General features: G+C 41.4%; 2 protein-coding genes and 1 long non-coding RNA gene across 6 annotated transcripts in view; 1 reads left to right on the forward strand and 2 right to left on the reverse strand.

Annotated features, from left to right (window-relative positions):
* LOC5505955 (neurogenic locus notch homolog protein 1) overlaps positions 1-3,667 on the reverse strand; it is a 36,729-nt gene extending 33,062 nt beyond the window's left edge. For all 4 annotated transcript variants that reach the window (XM_032374282.2, XM_048733961.1, XM_048733960.1 and 1 more), the window contains exon 1: positions 2,870-3,667. In XM_032374282.2, coding sequence (XP_032230173.2) covers positions 2,870-3,539 — 670 coding nt within the window. In that variant the 5' untranslated portion in view covers positions 3,540-3,667. The remainder of the gene's footprint in view (positions 1-2,869) is intronic.
* LOC125573510 overlaps positions 1-18,033 on the forward strand; it is a 37,354-nt gene that overhangs the window by 3,761 nt on the left and 15,560 nt on the right. Inside the window, exon 3 of the long non-coding RNA XR_007314088.1 lies at positions 14,155-14,279. This is a non-coding gene — a long non-coding RNA (uncharacterized LOC125573510). The remainder of the gene's footprint in view (positions 1-14,154; positions 14,280-18,033) is intronic.
* Positions 5,731-17,381, reverse strand: LOC116613828. Its single transcript, XM_032374283.2, has 12 exons — positions 16,242-17,381; positions 15,643-15,891; positions 14,719-15,003; positions 14,129-14,286; positions 13,770-13,851; positions 13,256-13,417; positions 12,362-12,469; positions 11,488-11,592; positions 10,853-10,951; positions 9,742-10,388; positions 8,702-9,107; positions 5,731-7,021 (listed from the first exon to the last, which is right to left on the reverse strand). The coding sequence occupies exons 1-12, from the start codon at positions 17,242-17,244 to the stop codon at positions 6,279-6,281; spliced, it is 4,047 nt and encodes a 1,348-aa protein (XP_032230174.2). The 5' UTR covers positions 17,245-17,381; the 3' UTR covers positions 5,731-6,278.

The following is an 18,033-nucleotide window of genomic DNA, read 5'->3' on the forward strand; positions in this document are numbered from 1 at the left end:
AGTGTGTGTTAAAACATTGGGAAATAGCAATAATCCTGTATGTTTTAGATTATATATATTCCTTTATTTGTATTTACTTTTTTTCTATAAATGGTAAATTTTAGTTTGTATTTATCTACATTTAAATACTGTTATTCGAAGATCCCCTTGGTAGTGTCAATACACATATGCATCGTATTGTTCTGATTCCTTATTCGCTATAAGTGGGACACAATTGGTAACACTTTTCATTTTCTACTGTCTACTGTTAGAACAAAGTGTTCATTGATTATTTTTGACAAGAGGTTTATTTTGTGAAGAAAATAAATAAACAATAAAAAGACATATATGTCATCTTGCAGGGGTAACGCCCAGTGTCAGGTTTGAATATATTATCGGGAACACTGTAAATTTTATCAAATTCATAATCTTCATTTTCCCAATTCTATTACGTAGCAGGAGGTTCTGTAACAACATCTCATCATTATTTCCCGTGGTTAGTTGATCTATGATTACTTAACATTTAGAGCTGTGAAAAACGGACAAAGAAAGTCACAAGGCGGATCGGCCGTCTGTCAAGAATCAAAGACCGTGACAGAACCTTTCAATTCTACCTGTCAATCTGAGATAAGGGTCATTGATTAAGAACACATGTTTGTCTCAATAGCCAACTGACAAATACTACTTCTTTATGATTTTTGGTTAAAAAAAAATATATTTATACGAAAAAAAATTCATATGCACTTGCATAGCATGTGGCCTACGACCAGTTGATTAAAGACATAATCTTAAGATTCTTAACATGTGTATTAACATGTGCAATGAACCCTTCTGGAAAGGTAATTGGATTAACCTCATGATATGTAATAGAAAATTCTTCGTTTTGATCTACTTTAAAATATTCTGAACGTTAGTCCAGGAATACGAAAGATGAATCGTTGATATACAGGACAAAATAACCAGCAGATTTAATAACAACTTAGAAAAGACCCATTCAGATATTTAAAACTGTCAAACTTATTAAAACATTTATAGAAAAACGCGAATTCCATAAATAGATCCTTTTAAGATTTGGATTTTTAAAGTGGCCCCAGTGACCTTATCCACGGTACGCCCATGCAGTTTTGCTTGAATAACACTTTTTCGCAACGTCATTATTTGTTGTTCTATGTGACTATATGCATTTTAGAGGTCCTTTGTGGGACTGTATTCTGTTTATTGTTAGTCTTTTTGGAGGTGCTACAAAGTGTGTGTAAAATCATTGGGAAATAGCAATAATCCTGTATGTTTTAGATTATATATATTCCTTTATTTGTATTTACGTTTTTTCTATAAATGGTAAATTTTAGTTTGTATTTATCTACATTGTAATACTGTTATTCGAAGATCCCCTTGGTAGTGTCAATACACATATGCATCGTATTGTTCTGGTTCCTTATTCGCTATAAGTGGGACACAATTGGTGACACTTTTTATTTTCTACTGTCTACTGTTAGAACAAAGTGTTCATTGATTATTTTTGACAAGAGGTTTATTTTGTGAAGAAAATCAATAAACAATAAAAAGACATATATGTCATCTTGCAGGGTTAACGCCCAGTGTCAGGTTTGAATATATTATCGGGAACACTGTAAATTTTATCAAATTCATAATCTTCATTTTCCCAATTCTATTACGTAGCAGGAGGTTCTGTAACAACATCTCATCATTATTTCCCGTGGTTAGTTGATCTATGATTACTTAACATTTAGAGCTGTGAAAAACGGACAAAGAAAGTCACAAGGCGGATCGGCCGTCTGTCAAGAATCAAAGACCGTGACAGAACCTTTCAATTCTACCTGTCGATCTGAGATAAGGGTCATTGATTAAGAATACATGTTTGTCTCAATAGCCAACTGACAAATACTACTTCTTTGTGATTTTTGGTTAAAAATAAAATATATATATATATATATATTTATACGAAAAAAAAATATATGCACTTGCATAGCATGTGGCCTACGACCAGTTGATTAAAGACATAATCTTAAGATTCTTAACATGTGTATTAACATGTGCAATGAACCCTTCTGGAAAGGTAATTGGATTAACCTCATAATATGTAATAGAAAATTCTTCATTTTGATCTACTTTAAAATATTCTGAACGTTAGTCCAGGAATACGAAAGATGGATCGTTTATATACAGGACAAAATAACCAGCAGATTTGATAATAACTTAGAATAGACCTATTCAGATCTTTAAAACTGTCAAACTTATTAAAACATTCATAGAAAAACGCGAATTCCATGAATAGATCCTTTTAAGATTTGGATTTTTAAAGTGGCCCCAGTGACCTTATCCACGGTACGCCCATGCAGTTTTGCTTGAATAACACTTTTTCGTAACGTCATTATTTGTTGTTCTATGTGACTATATGCACTTTAGAGGTCTTTTGTGGGAGGAGCTTAGAAAACGGCTGGCATTCAAAATACGTTATTGCTAGTTATCCTACAAAAATGTTTACCATATACCCATTGTTTTTCATCTAAAATTTACCCTCTAAAACTTAAAATAAAAATAAAAATAATAATAAAATAGAATATTTTGTATCCTCATGCTTAAGGAAATATTTGAATATGATTAATATCCATATTTGAAAAAAATAGAGAAGTATAGCAGATGTTATTCAATCAATTGAAAATAGTCTGCATAACCGTTTGTTTCTTTGATGATCATTAGTTCATGATGATTCTTCTTAGCATACTCTAACATAAAGCTGATAGTGGGTAAGGTAAACAAGAGCTTAAGGAAGCAGCTCCTCTATTTGACCTGCGTCCATAAGAACTAGTAGTTACGTATGTTAAAGTTTTGGGTTATCATTAAGTTTATCTTTCCGATCGTTTCTTACCGCTGTCTCCATCGTCGTCATCGTCATCTGCTCCATCAACTCCACCAAGTTGTCCCGCTCCGTACGCATTAGCCCCAAGTAACAATGGCAGCTCCGACGTACCCAACCCTTGGCTCAACATCTCCGGTTTCAAAGGAATCGAGTCATACTTTAACCTCTGTGGCTTATAGTTTATCTCCGCAAGGCGCGATGCCGGGGAAACACCAATGGCCGATCTGGCCTGTAGTAAATTTAGCGTTGAGAGTAATCTAGCAAGTTGCAGATTATAAGGCAGTCTATAACCCCCTGTGTTTGCAAGCAGACGGTTGTCTTGTGGAATATACCCTCGCAGTTGCCCCATTGTTTGAAACCCTGCAGCGGGTTGAAGTCCCAGGGCCGGGCCATACCTCCCCGCATAAGGCAGCCCAAGCGGAGCAAGTCCCGTCCTGAAGCCCAAACCCCCATATTGCGGTGATCTACTTTTCCGGGAAATTACTTTTCCCTTCGTTTTGTGTACTTCTTCTTGGACATTTCCATGGGTAATCACTGTCTTCGAATCGGCGTTGATTGTTGTCCTGTTTGTCAAATTACCGTGTTGTGTCTTGGACGCGGATGTTTTGTCGATAATCACGCCTGTTATTGCTATGATCCCAAACAGGATACGGGCTAGTCGAACCATCATCACATTCATTCATGGCAGCTTCCAAGATCTAGCCCATGTCATAATTATTACCACCACAACCGGGGATTTGTTTCCCTTTGTGAATTTCTCTAATTACCTCCGTCCGATCGAGGCACTCGGGAAACCAGGGAAAGAATATTTAATTAACCTTTGGCTGGTACCAAATTACATCATATTCAAACCCAGAATGCTTCTTTCATGACGTAAATATCTTGATCTAGGATTTTCTTCGGACATTTTGTCCCCGTCCTGTTTTACATTTCCGACTTAGAAATCGACTTTTATTCGACTTTGGCAATGGGACTGCAATTCAACACTAATAGGCTCATTATGTTTTAGTATCTTGCCTGTAGAAATGTCACGGTCACTGAGCTAGGATGGCAGGGGTAACACGGGTCACAACGCTTGTTTGCACTGAATGACCACTTGGGATTTCACGGGAGCGACATGACGGCCACCTTGGCACTTAAGAGACGATCTCATTCAACGCCTTTATGTCCATTCTCCCTTATTTCTCTTGACACTAAAGTTATTGCTACTGTTCATAATTTTAGCAATTAGACTTTTTAACAACTAATCACTACGTTTCTATTTCATGAACTTTTAATAATTTCGTGGATTCTCTTGAGAATCTTTCCCGACTAGCAAATGACATGAGAAAAATAGGTTTTAAAATTGCTCAAAAACGGCCTATCGGGGAGAAGGGGGAAAGATTCCGTGCAACGATGAATGTTATCAGTCTCTTGCGAACCACTTCTTATCTTTTATCATGTCATTCGTCAACCCATCACTAAATATAGGCGTAACGTCTCTCGAGACACCTGTTCAACAATTTTCCTGATTCTGTAAACTAGTATCAAAGAAGAAAATATCGTAGAATTCCTCCTTCCTTTTTAAACAATATTTTTTCTAAGTGTGTTAGAGAGGTTGGGCGGTTTTGTCGAGCCGCTTGTTGGCCCCTCTTAACCTTTTAAGACGCCAGCTCTAGTTAGTGAAGTAGAAAGTCAAAGTTCACTACACTCTCTTGTCAAGAAGCATCGGCACTTCGACCCTTTTTTAAAATTTTCTGTGATAATGGCATACGAGGTTCGTGACTACGGAGACATTTATTTGCGCCGTGCCTTTGAAAATTTCTCGTTTGTTTTAAACAGACGTGAACGCAACTTGTAGTTTTACCTCATCGCAGTCATTTTATACGTCCGATTTGGTTTAAACGCACAGAATCACACGCGACTTTATCTAGCGTACTAGAATTTACAAACTGAAATCACAAACTCGGGATACTGCTCTTTGATGAAACATCATAAATACTTACATAGTAGCCATGCAATGCTTATGTGAACAATGCCTTCAGAAAAGCATAGAACAGTAAATGAAAAGCATTTTCATTACTTTAGTGACTACCATTGCCACAATAAAATGATCAGTTGAATTTGACCTTTGAAATTAGACTTTAAAATAATGCAAATATCCCCATTTCCATTTAAGCTTGACTACAGAGTGTGTATTAAATTAAGATATCTTGAATGTCAGCGATACAATAGGGATGGTTGTGATTATACCACCAACTAGTCGTTCTACTGGTAATAGTTCCAGAATTTTCGGTATTCCTGTGTAATTTAAGTGCGAAAGCTCCGAATTGCTTTACAACCGTCTTGGTCTTTTTCGCAACATTTTTGCTCGCCGATAAAGCATAAGGTCTACATTCTGGTTAAAGTGAGCTTACTAAAGTTTAGTCAAACAAGGACAGAGATAGGGTATCAAGCAGTTAACTTTTGAACGACGTACAAAGGGTTTGATTTCTGGATAAGAAGAGAAAAATGGTTTAGGGAAAAAAAGGGAGTTTAAATGAGCTTGTTAAAGTTTAATCAAACTAGGACAAGCAATCAAGCAATCAACCTTTAAACGACCTGTGATTCTTTCGCGATCAAATTCTACAGAGCTCCTGTTATATGAAAAACAGCCCAAACAAGGGATAGAGGCAGTGCAAGTGGGATAGGGGCTAGTGCCGGAAGAGGACAGAAAAATAATTAGATGGATAAGGGAAGGGATGAACAGGGGAAGGCGAGACAAGGAGTTGGGCTGAAACATAGGGTATTAAAGAGGGCTAAATCGCATACGTAGAAAGGGACAAAAAATAGGAAAAGAAAAGGAGATTGGAAGAGGGAACAGGGGAGGACAGTAGACATTCAGGCAAACATTTGCATAATTGTATATTTTATTTCCTACGGTTTCACTGGATACAAGTCCTTTTCAGTTGTGATTAACTGCGTTTTGTATGTGGAACATAAAGATATTCAGTCTTGGAATGCCCACACATTAAAGACGATAAGCCGGTTTCTCACTAGTGAAGAAAAACAATGGGCGAAGTAGGCGAAGAAGTAGGCTTACTTGCCTAAATCAATCGGTGATCAATCGGTGATCAGTCGGTGATCCGCGTAGAAGAGAAAGGGGGAAACCATATCGCTCTCTTTATAGACTGCTTTGTTCACTGCTAGCGCCCATTCGCGCTGGTTTTACACGCGGGTAAGCATTTTACGCCTTGTGGGAAAAGACCTTTAAAGGCTGATTTAGAAATCACGATTGAGTTGTATGCGACTTGCCTACGACATATCTTAGCCCTGAATTACAAACAACGACTTTCGTAGCCGAGCATCGTAGCAAGGTCGTAGGCTGATTTACACTCCACGACTCGAGTTGTAGAGGTGTTGCGGGCGAGTTGCATACCACTAAATTGTCTTGTCCTAATCAGCCTTTCAAATGGAAATCATTATATCTAGCAATAGCGTCTGCTTTCCTTGCGGATTCCGTGTTTGGCGCAGCGGTCTCTTTACTTCCACTACTACTACTTATTTTCGATTTCAAGTGTATAAACGGGGTATTGTCTCTAAGGCAGCATTCGTGGTGGCAGTACGAGAGACAATTGTAGGGCCTGCACTCCACAGGGCAGCGGATGCTAACGACATATTCGCCATATTTGGATGTTTCTTGCTGCTTGAAGGACTTCTCCGAGCCGGAACAGCAACCCTTGTTACAGCTTGGATAACACGATGTTGGACATCCGTTAGGGCACTCTCGCTTGGTGCTAGCCTTTATCTCGGGTTTGCTCGACTTTCCCGTTGCTGTAACTTCGTGAAGCTTTGAAGATACTAACTTTCCCTTCGAGGAAGTTTCGGAAGCCTTCGTAGAGTCTTCGTGGCTTTTCGCGCTTTTGTTGCCACAGCATTCTGCACGTACGCATGCTGGTGTGCAGTGTATCTCGCAATCCTCAGAACATAATGCTCCCTTTGCACGCGAGCAGCATTCTGAAGGACAAGATTTGTCGCACTGCGAAGCACATTTTGCAGGACAAGAGACCATGCGGCTCCTTGCGTGCACCTGTGGATAGATGCGTTGGTACGTGTCATGCGCTGGCGCACAGCAGTGCAGCTCACAGGACGGTGTGCATTCTACCCGGCATGCAGCGGGGCAAGGAGTGGTAGACCTACCGACTGAAAGTTTAATTTATTTTGATCAATTCAAATTTGATGTGAAGTTGCAGATTTACAGGTGTGTTTTACAACAAATGTCTCAGAAAAAATGTCAAAGTAGAATGGATCACGTTATCAACAGACGGCTATACTGGAGAAGGCGGAGACGAAATTGCTCAGTGCAGATATGCAGAGTGGGAAGAAAATGAATGATGATAGGACATTTTCTGAGTAAGTACGCAGCTGCTTTGTCTCCTATTATCTGTGTTCTACAAACGAGTTCTTTTGTCTCTATTCTTCTCGTTCTTTGTGTTGAGGTGCGGATATTGTTCATTTGCCCAATCAAATTGCAGCTTGTAAGAGCTGCGTACTGACCCCAGTTTCTACGACAAAACAGAAAGAGCCAAACCAACGTAGCCCTATCGTGGACATCTTAAGGTAAAAGGAATAGAAGAAGGCCTAAGACCAGCTGGCGAAGAACAGTAGAGAGATAGAGATAAAGGAACAGTGCGGGAAGAAAGACATGGGATAAGGCAAGTGCTGCTAACAGAACACATTGGAAGCATTATGTAGAGGCCTCGTGCCATTAGGCACAAAGAAGATCAATAGCCAGTAACAGATTTACAAGAAAAACAGCACTGAAAGTATGTGATAAGGCTTATTTTTTCCGAACCATTAAATTGTGCGAGGTTACTAATGGATAATTTTTCCAATATATTCCATTGTTCTCTTTTTTTTTGCATTTTTTTATACATCTTCTTTTAATTAACTTCATTTCTTCGTAATTCAATTCTTCATTGTAAACTTTGTCTATTATACTATGTGTCCAACACACCCGGAGAATAATCTATAACTCACATTTTTCTCTGCGCCATTTACGTATTATATATATAAAAAAGAAATATACAAGGAGAGGAGGGGCGTACATGAGTATGGAATTCAGGAGATGGACACTCTTTGCCCTACAGATGCAGTCTGGTCACTGCCAAGCAGTCCCGACATGGTAACCCACATGTGAGGGAAACATTGAAAAGGCCAAAGACAATGTGGATGCAGTCTTTTCATCATTGCAACGGAGTTCTAACATGGCGTCACCCACATGTGAGAGAAATATCGGTAAGTCCAAACACAATGTGGATGCAGTCTTGTCATTAGTCCTGACATGGTCACCCACATGTGAGAGAAATATTGGAAAAGGCTAAAGACAAGGTGGATGCAGTCTTGTCATTAGTCCTGGCATTGTCACCCACATGTGAGAGAAATATTGGAAAAGGCTAAAGACAATGTGAATGCAGTCTTGGCATTAGTCCTGACATGGTCACCCACATGTGAGAGAAATATTGGAAAAGGCTAAACACAATGTGGATGCAGTATTGGCATTAGTCCTGACATGGTCACCCACATGTGAGAGAAATATTGGAAAAGACTAAACACAATGTGGATGCAGTATTGGCATTAGTCCTGACATGGTCACCCACATGTGAGAGAAATATTGGAAAAGACTAAAGACGATGTGGAGGTAGAGGCAGAACAAAGGACTAAAGCAGGTGATATGGAATTCTGGAAAAGACGATGGCAGGACTTCGATGGTTAAAAGCGCAAATGTATCTTATCGAGGCCTTTTGTGCAACAAAACGCGAAGAGATGATAGCTGAAATTAAGAAATTAATCAGTCTAACAGCTTGATATGAAGAGACATACCCGTCGGTTTGGTTGTGACAGCATGTGGAACAGTTTCACTGGATTTCACTGTGGGTTTAGCAGTTGTGTCTGAACTCTTCGCATGCTCTCCTGAATGGTGCGTCTCAGGTGCGCCCGCGTTTTGATCATGCGAGTCAGCAGTTTGCGCATGCGCTGCTGATGTAACATTATTTGTCTCATACTCTGCCGTTCTATGCTCCGCGGGTCCGCTCGCATATTGCACGGGCGTACCAGGGGTCTGCACGGGCGTATTTGTTAGTGCATCGTTGTGCACATGCGCGCCTATAGAGCTTGCGTACTGCGCACGCGCCGCCGGATTCATGTTGTACATCATGTTGAGGAAGTTCATCATGCCGAACCAGCTCATCGCGTTGCGAAACAGATCCTCGGTTTTTGTTACGTCGACCTAGAGAGCAAGATAGAAAAGATTAAAGGGGCAGTTTCCTGGTCAATTTTATTTAAAATTTCCTCGATCCCCGAGGTCACAAGCTTCTCACAGCTTACTAAGCAGCCAAAATAAGACTAGGGGTGTAGCCTGACGAATCACACATGAATCTGTATATCTGTTGGGTCCTGTCGGTCATCTGTTTGATATATTAAATAGATACCTACTAGACACTTTAAATCCCATGTTAGTACTAATGATGTACCCTGTTTCGGTTTCCAGGATTAAAAACCAAAATATGTAATTGAGAGAAAATTTTAGGGATGTCGTTCGAAGATAAAGATAGATTTAAACATCGACATTTACAGCGAGATTTAATGTTTCTAAGCCTTTCTCATGCCCACTTCACGTACATAAAACAAGGAGTGCATTGATATCAGCGCTGAGAAGTGACACACAGAGATACACAGAGACACACAGAGAAAATAACCGCCTTCAAATAGACTTATGACTTTTTCTTGTTGTCATAGGCATGTGCCAAACTAGGGACACTACGAGCACTCTAACGGTAGCGCTTGAAAATCAGGATATCCGAGACCTGTATCTTCAAGTCAGCTCGGTCGCGTTGTCCTCTCACCAGTGACTCGGTCCTTACCTCTGAGCCTCCGGCCGCGCTTTGCAGCAATGAAATCAACGAACGACTATCACAGCAGATGGGCGGACACGAGTTCGTGCATTTTGTACGGCATGACTCAGGACAGAACTTCCTCGCAAAGGTCTTCAAAATCTCCAACTGTTTACTAGACATGGATTTTCCCGGTCCAAGGCAGCAATGAGCCGGACAGGATTTTCCGCACTGTCCAGTCATGCACTCGACCGGACATGCTTTAGAATCAGAATTAGAAGCTACTGCAGCGCTCGGTGTCTTGCTATCTGTGCTCGGCTTTGTGGCTGGTTTTGAGTCTGGAGAAGGCTTCACGTCTTGACTGGGTTTTGAATCCTCCGTCGAGTGCGCCTGCTGTGGTGGAACTACCGTATGGTTTCCTTGATGTGAAATGGGTTCATCTTGTTTTCCATGGTGTTCTGGTGAGGTAGAGGCATCGTGGTTTGCATGTCCCGTTGGCTTGAGAAAGAAGGTTGAAACTTCCTTATTTGAAGAGCCTCCTTTATTTGTAGGCTTCGAGGAGTTTTCTTCCTTGCTTGGCTTTGTCGCATCTTGGACTTTGCAGCATTTATCCGGACAGTCGTCTGTACATCTCTTCGCGCAAGCCTCTGGGCAGGGCCGGTGGGATATTTTATAAGCTACAAGGGGTATAAATAGAATATTTTAAATGACACAAACAACTCAACCCCGATCTAGTATATACCGTTTTATTGTCGTCAATGACTTATATTGTCTTCCTTATCGAAGGCGTTTGGGGCGTTGTTATTTTGTGCAGGAAATTAATTCAGGGAGAAGTGGCAGAATGTACTATAAGCTATGACACACTTGTCTAGATTTTAGCCTGACACACTCGGCTAATGAAAAACTTGGCTAAAGAAAAACTTGTATTTTAAAGTTTCCACATTTTTTGTAATAATATGAAAATAATATTTAAACGATATATTAACGTCGATCTTAATTTGTTAACTAAATACTCAAATATGTTTTAAATATGTGTCGGGCTGTACGCAACATTTCCTTTTTTAATTCCTTTTTCGTCGTTACACATGTTAAACCACAAGCTCAATCACGTGATAAACACGTGATCCAATGTAATACTTACGTGCACACTCAGCTCCGTTGAAATAATGGGAGTGGTCGCAAATGCAGAATCCCCGGATGCATTTACCGTGTTTGCTACAGCCATTCACGCAGTTGTCAACTGCAATGAAGAAATATGGTCTTATCTTTAGTCCGATTTCTATTTAGTGGAATATGTCCGGCGTTGCTTTCTTAAAGCGTCATTGTCACCAGTTTACTTCCGGAGGGCCGAAGAAAACCTCAACAGAAAAAACTCCCTATACCGATGGGGATGTTTGGGGATGCTCGTAGTACCTTTTAGGGGTAAAAATCACGTGTTTGGTACCTTTTAGGGGATTCGAGTTCAAGCGCTGGCATTTTTTTTGTGACACGGTACCTTTTAATGGTCAGAAGAAGCTGCTACTTTGATATTAAAGTTCTCGAATTCTACTATGCTATGCTTTTCTAAACATAACTGGTGGAGGAGTTTGATGACTTGGCATCTTCAGAAATAAAAGTAGTTTAAAAGTCTATATTTTGTTGGTACGTTTAAGAGGTAAACATTGGCTCGAGCCACGCCCTTTTTGGTACCTTTTAGGGGTAAAAATGAAATTCCCGAGTATCCCCGTCATAATAACATGGGAGTCCCCCCCCCCCCCCCGGGGGAAAAGTTCATACCTCTGCACGTGGTCCCATCCCCGGAGAAGCCTGCCTTGCAGATACACTCCTTCTTTATGCACTTTGCATTGTGGTGACAACCGTTACAGTCGTCCGTTTCGTTTTCTGCGAAAGTCAGAGAAATGTTAGGAAAGGTATTGATTATGATTAACTTGTTAATAGGGATAAGTGATGTTATTTAAAATGTCAGCACTCTATATGTTGACTGGACTAGGGGACTTAAACAGTATCTTTCCGCCGCCATTTTGTCATCCTAGCAAGGTACCAAGTGTGAAAAAGAAGGGCACTGTAAAATTCACGGAGGCGGAGGGACGACGACGGCCCACACCTATTTCTTCGCGCGCTTAAAGAAAAAAAAATGTGGCAGCGCGCGCTGAAATATTGCGTGTGTGCCGTCCTCGACCCTATGACACTGTTGTTTTGTTTTTGTTTTGAATGTTTAGAACTCCCATCATTTTGAAAAAATATAAGTTACCCAGTTACCCATTATTTGATATCGTAGAAATATAATCGAGTCGATTTTATTGTAGGATGGATTGAATTTCAGCATGATTCAAACGGATTTAATTCACATGCATGGAGTTTTCATAGCCTACAAAACCACGCGTCACTCAAATCGGATCGACTGGCTTTAAGGTCCCTAATATTTTAAGTTACGACGAGAGCGCAGATACAACTTGGTTGAGTTAAAAGCATTGAAAGGCTCCTCAGGCAGCCTCCATAAGACTCAAGTCCCACCACAAACACAGCTAAGATCGAAATTGTTGCTTTTTCTGGAGAGTGGAAAAGTGGAGAACCCGGAAAAAATACCTCGCAGAAAAGGCATGAACCAACTAACGTCGGAGCCTTAAATCGAACCCAAACCCTTTCGTACCTGTGCCTGAGAGTGCCGCCAGTATTTTGGCCAGCGGAGCATCGTCATTAATGATGCACACTTTATCGACGCAGCTCGCATGTCGAGGGCAGCCTGCGCAATATCTTGCTGCAAGTGAACACATGGCAACGATATCATTAGAACGACGCCACCCAGGCGTGTGTCCCAAAGGAGGGGGGGGTTCAGGTTGTACGTACCCCACCCTGCTCATGTGAACAGATGAGTTCGACTCCGGTTGACCCCTTTTTTGGTAGCTTAGAAGACTGTTAATTTTATTTGTGTATTTAGATAGAAAAAATCTCTATATGGATCTAGTGACCTATTGACAGTTAAGGATGCCGATTTGAACTAAATTGACCCAAGGTCAGTAAATTTCTACTCTGGACCCCACCCTGCGACACGCCCCTGTCACCGTTCTCCTGCTGTTCACCGTAAATTACGGTTCGACTCCATGAAGTGCACTTTTGTGTTGAGTGATAATGTTTAAAAAGCAATCTGGACGAACTGAATTGAAATTTCGCATGTGAGATATTCTTTTCTTTATTATTTCATGCTCACCCAGTTAATATGATAATCAAATCATAAGTTGCTGGGCAACAAAAGGAAGTAAAAGTTCTTCACTTAGAGCAGCCTGCAATGCAGGTATTTGGCCGGTGTTGTTATAGCAAAAATCCGGCCTCGGGCGATTCGTTGCCGCCATCTTGGATTTCAAGATGGCGGCTATAAAAATACTGGGTTAACGCCTCCATTGCAGGCTACACTTAGAGTCAAATCGTTGGCTATTAGAGTGACAGTTTGGGCTTGGACCCTATCCGATATTATTAACGAAATTGTTTTAGCTGATCTGTGTTACATGAACTCAAACAAGCTTGCATTAAAGACTTTTGTTTTTACCTTCCGATAGTCTAAGGTGCGGAAGTCTCCCTATGTGCGTCACGTGGTGCACGTCGTCACTGTCCTCGCCCCAGGTCCCTATACCGCCGATGTTATAGTGATGACGGTGGTGATGGTGAGTCATATCACCTAGGTAACCTAGGGGACTTTGGTCCTCTGCGTCTGTGAATAAACCCGGCATAACTTATTGATAAACATTGATAACCAGGTATTGATAAAGATTGATGGCTAAACGATAATTGATACAATTGATAAACATTATGACGATTTGATAACCAATTGATTGTTACTCAAATCGATATAAATTAATTATAACCAAGAAATGAGAAAGACAACTCTCGGAAAGATTAAACTCAGGCCGCGCACGTTATGATGCAAACGTCTTCATACTATTTTCTTTAGAGATGCGGTTATTTTTTGTTTTCTTTTTTTGCTGGGGGGGGGGGGGGGGGGAGTTGGGAGATGCGCGAGGCACGAAGCGCCTGCGGGGAGGCTAGAACTCTCCGAAAATTACCGTTTAACTGTGTTGTATCGTCCATGTTGAGTCCGTTTTGACTGTTGTATGACGGTATTCCAGGACTTGTCTCGTAGCCTCCCTACGAGATAACATTTTACAAATGACATCATGGAGCCGCATAAGCCGCTTGGCTTTACGTTAAAATACGCTTGAGATATTTCGTGATGACTTCACTGATATACTGAGACCACTGCCCTGGGTGCGTTGGTCACGCGTGAGATATGGTGTGACCACCTCACTAACGGGCATGGTTACGTTTGACGTATGGCGTGACCATCACGCGTGACACGACTTAATAATTTCTTTCTTTGCTTGTGAATGGTCTATCACGCATGACGTTTATGGTGACCGCTGACCTGATTATTATCTCCGATCATTTCAGCTGCGTGACGCTGCGAGTCCATCGAGAAGGAGCCTTCGTTGGACTGGCCACCAGTATAGCTAAGTGAGCTTAAGCTGCTGCTGCTAGCAAGTTTGGATAAACTGGCCTGACTCTCGTCGTTTGTGGTAAGCCCTGTTGAGATAAGCACAATGCAAATCAATTCGCTGTTAATTTTTTATTCTGGCCGTTGACGAGCGCGGGAAAATACACGTGATAAAACATTTGTGTCCAGATTTTAAGAAAATGAAAATATGGTAAATTTTTGCGACCCCTACAAATTCACTCCATTTTCATATTTCTGAAGAGTTGAACAATTGATGGATATGGTATGATACATTCGTACAATGAGCTACATTTCAATTTAGACGGGTTTAATTCTAGTATGAATGCAACATAATTACTATAGGTTTGGTCACAGGTGTAGTGCGGCCTACAAACGTTCAATATAAAACAGGTTCCGCCTTCGTGTATATGCAGCATATTAACAATATATATCCAGAATAAACACGTTTCGGTCCGCAGTGAACGCAGTATAATAACTACCTGTTAATAATGATTATTCACCTTTGTTCGCATTCGCTATAGCGCTCGCCAATTGCGCAGCATCTGAGCTCGTGATACCTTGACTGTCACTTATAAGCTTCGTCGTGTCTGCGTCATGACCGTCCTGACCACCCCCTCCCCCTAAAAGGTTCGCGATTGACCCTCCGTCTATGCCTGAAGGAGCGCCGTTCGTTGCTCCCCCTCCCATTCCCCCTTGGTCACCCAGTTGCTGGTACGAGCTCGTTTGGTCTTGTTGTACGCTGTTGGTCTGTTCGCCTTGAAGCATAGCAGTGCTTTGGTCATTTCCTGGAAACAATAGAAACCGTGTTGCCTATCCTTTTCAAATACGGTTGCTCTTGGAGAATCTATACTTCGTAACCCAAAATGCTTCTTTGGTTCCAAAAGAAATAAAAAAAGCAAAGAAGCGTAAATCAATGTTTGCAAATGCTGTAACATTCTTGTTCATGTATCTGTAAGTTCATAGACCAGGATTCAGGTATTTACGTTACTTTTGGAGCACTGCGTCCTACAATACATGGATTGTCGAGTGCAACCTTATTTAAAACAGGTGTATTCGTATCAAGTATGGATAGACCACTAGTTGTTTTAAAAGCGAGTATCAGTATAGGCGGTAGTAAGCAAGGAAAAGAACTTGTTAACAGAACGTAGTAAATGGAAAAAATTATAGGAATAGAAAGGAAGGAAGTGATGAAGAGAACAGAAAAAATATTACAAAAAAACTTACAGTGGGACAATGTAAGGAGAACTTTAGAACCCCAAAATAAAATCCTTTTATCGTTGTGTCCTTTAAGGGTATGAACATTTTCTATTGGGAGTTTAATATCTGTTCTTTATAGCAACGTTTCCTGGTGGGTGTCGTTAGACGGAACAATGTGGTTTATTGACGATTACCATATTTAAATATCTACAAGACGCCCATCTTACCTTGCATAACCGCTGTCTGTACATCCGGGTTTTGCTGCTCCTCTCCTCCCTGGTTTCCGACCCCTTGTTCCACCATACCACCCTGCTCCTGGCCCGTCTGTGCGTCTCCTGTCTGCACCCCTCCCTCATCTCCTCCTGGTAGCCGCAGGCCCACGCCTTGTTCCCCTTGCTGTAGGACCCCGACTTGGCCATCGCCCTGCTGTGGCTGGGACGCTGTGTCTTCGCTCTGGTATCTGCTAAGGTCGCTTGCTTTGGAGAAAGAATTTTAAACTAGTTTTTAAAGTGTCTGTCTGTCACTGCTGATTGGCGACCGTATTGCAATAACTGACACTTTGCTTGGAACAAAATCAAAATAGAAATCTTTACATCGATTGTCCGTTTTCCCTGCCATTATTCCAAAATAACCCCCCCCCCCTTCCTCCTCCAAACAATGCTTACACGATCAGGAAATCACCTGCTAACTCCACTGTAACGAAAGTATCCCAGTATTGGTCGGTGCTGGGAGGGCAGCAGAAAACGATTGACTGGGGACGATTGGAAATAACATATTTGATTGTTAAAAGGCAAAGTCTATCGACGCTTTCTTATCTCTTGCTTACCTTGTCCGAAACCTTGGCTAGTTTGACCTTGGTAGGAATCGGACTGATCCCCACCCTCCGCCCCCTGGTAAGCTGCCGTCTGATCCCCTGCCAGGCCCCCTTGGTAGGCCGTTGTCTGGTCGCCTGCCTCGTTCCCCTGATAGGCGGCTGTTTGTTCCCCTGTTTGTACCCCTTGGTACGCTGTTGTCTGCTCTCCAGAATCCCTACCCTGGTCAGCTGTTTGGGAACCGGCCTCGCTTCCTTGATAGCTCGATTGATCCTCACTGCCTTGATATGACGCTGTTTGATCTCCTTGAAAAGGTGAGCTCTGTTCCGCAGATTGACTCCCTTGGTAATCTTGCTGACCTCCAAGATCAGTGGTACTCTTCTGTTGCGCAGCCAGCTCTTGTAACACCCCCTGCTCATCCGCCCCCTGTCCACCGTTACTACTGGCGTACGCAGACACTCCCGGGCTACCCATCGGCTGATAAGCCGTGACCTGTTGGCTCATTAGCTGAGCCATTGGATTGCCAGCATAGCCTAAGCCATAACCTTGACTTTGGCTTTGTGATGTTTGCATAGTGGGATAACCGAGTTCATACTTCTTGGATCTGGACTTGTGGTGGATCTTCTCCTTCTTAGATCCCCTTTGTGGGACCTTCCGTTCAAGTCCAACACTCCCCTTGTGTTCACCTTTACCATACTCGCCTTCAGAGCGCTTCCACGCTGTTCTTCCCTTCTTATGTATCACTTCATTTCTAAGAAATGGATTCTTGTAGACTTTGGCGACTTTATTCGCCTTGTACGTCAACTGATTCTCCGTGAATTTTTGTCCAAGATTTCCCCACTCGATTTTATCACGACTTAATGGAACTAATCCTTTTGATTTTTCTAATCTCCTCTTGTGATGTGGACTGTGTTTTGTCTTGTGGTGATGACGGTGATGTCTTTTACGTCCCTCTAAACCCAGTGTCTGCGTCGCTAACACGACAGACAATATGGTAATCAAGTTATAAACTCTCATCGCCTTTCCTCATTTCTTGATTTTCAAAACATTTTTTCCAAAGCCCTTAAATCAGATAAGAGGCAAATAGTTTTTCGCCTTTTTCTTTTGTTGATTTATTAATTACGTAAAGTAGTGCACGGGTGATCGGCTTGTCAAGATCTAAGCAAATGCGGGAGCGACCCATGGGCAGGTAGCGCTATGTTTATACACTGCGCTTCACCAGTATCAATTAACTATTAAAACTCCGGAACACATAGCGGGATATCTTAGCGTGAAGTTGTTTTGCAATGAGTTACTTAGTTTCAATAGATTCACAGTAGAATTCCCCGGAACGCGAACGGGTATTCACATTATACGGGAGTGATTTTCATGTTTCTCCTATCTCAGATTATTACATTGAGTGGGTGACAACGCCATGAAACAAAATTGTATTAAACTTATGGTCATCTGAAGTTGAGGGATTTTCACTATAAATTATGGGATTGAATATAATAACGGACACTGATGTTATGGGTCTCAGCTATTCCCTATTGTTCTGTTGTAGTTAATTAGTTAGGTTGTAGTTAATTTTCACTGGCGTTGCTATACCCTGAGAGGGCAATAACCGCGTCTATCACCTCTTGACTTCTCGAAATGCATTATGTCTTTAATTTATCCACTCAAAGATGTCTCTTAATTTAAACAGTATGTGCTCGAACAGTATTTTATCTCAAAGTGTGTACCCTAGGTCTTATATTCTTTAAACCCGGTGAAAAAAGAGCTGGGGAGAAAGGCTGATCAAGCTGTATCGAAATGTTGAGAGCTGCG

Source organism: Nematostella vectensis, chromosome 11, assembly GCF_932526225.1.
Source record: "Nematostella vectensis chromosome 11, jaNemVect1.1, whole genome shotgun sequence".
Taxonomy (NCBI): domain Eukaryota; kingdom Metazoa; phylum Cnidaria; class Anthozoa; order Actiniaria; family Edwardsiidae; genus Nematostella; species Nematostella vectensis.

What these genes read in the sequence shown, in the direction of transcription:
- LOC116613828 (XM_032374283.2), bottom strand. Translation starts at nt 17,244, where the DNA reads ATGAGAGTTTATAACTTGATTACCATATTGTCTGTCGTGTTAGCGACG. An exon ending in ACAGACAGCGGTTATGCAAG is followed by an intron (nt 15,004 to 15,642) that starts GTAAGATGGGCG and finishes TATTGTTTCCAG; the next exon opens with GAAATGACCAAAGCACTGCT. An exon ending in TATAGCGAATGCGAACAAAG is followed by an intron (nt 14,287 to 14,718) that starts GTGAATAATCAT and finishes TTATCTCAACAG; the next exon opens with GGCTTACCACAAACGACGAG.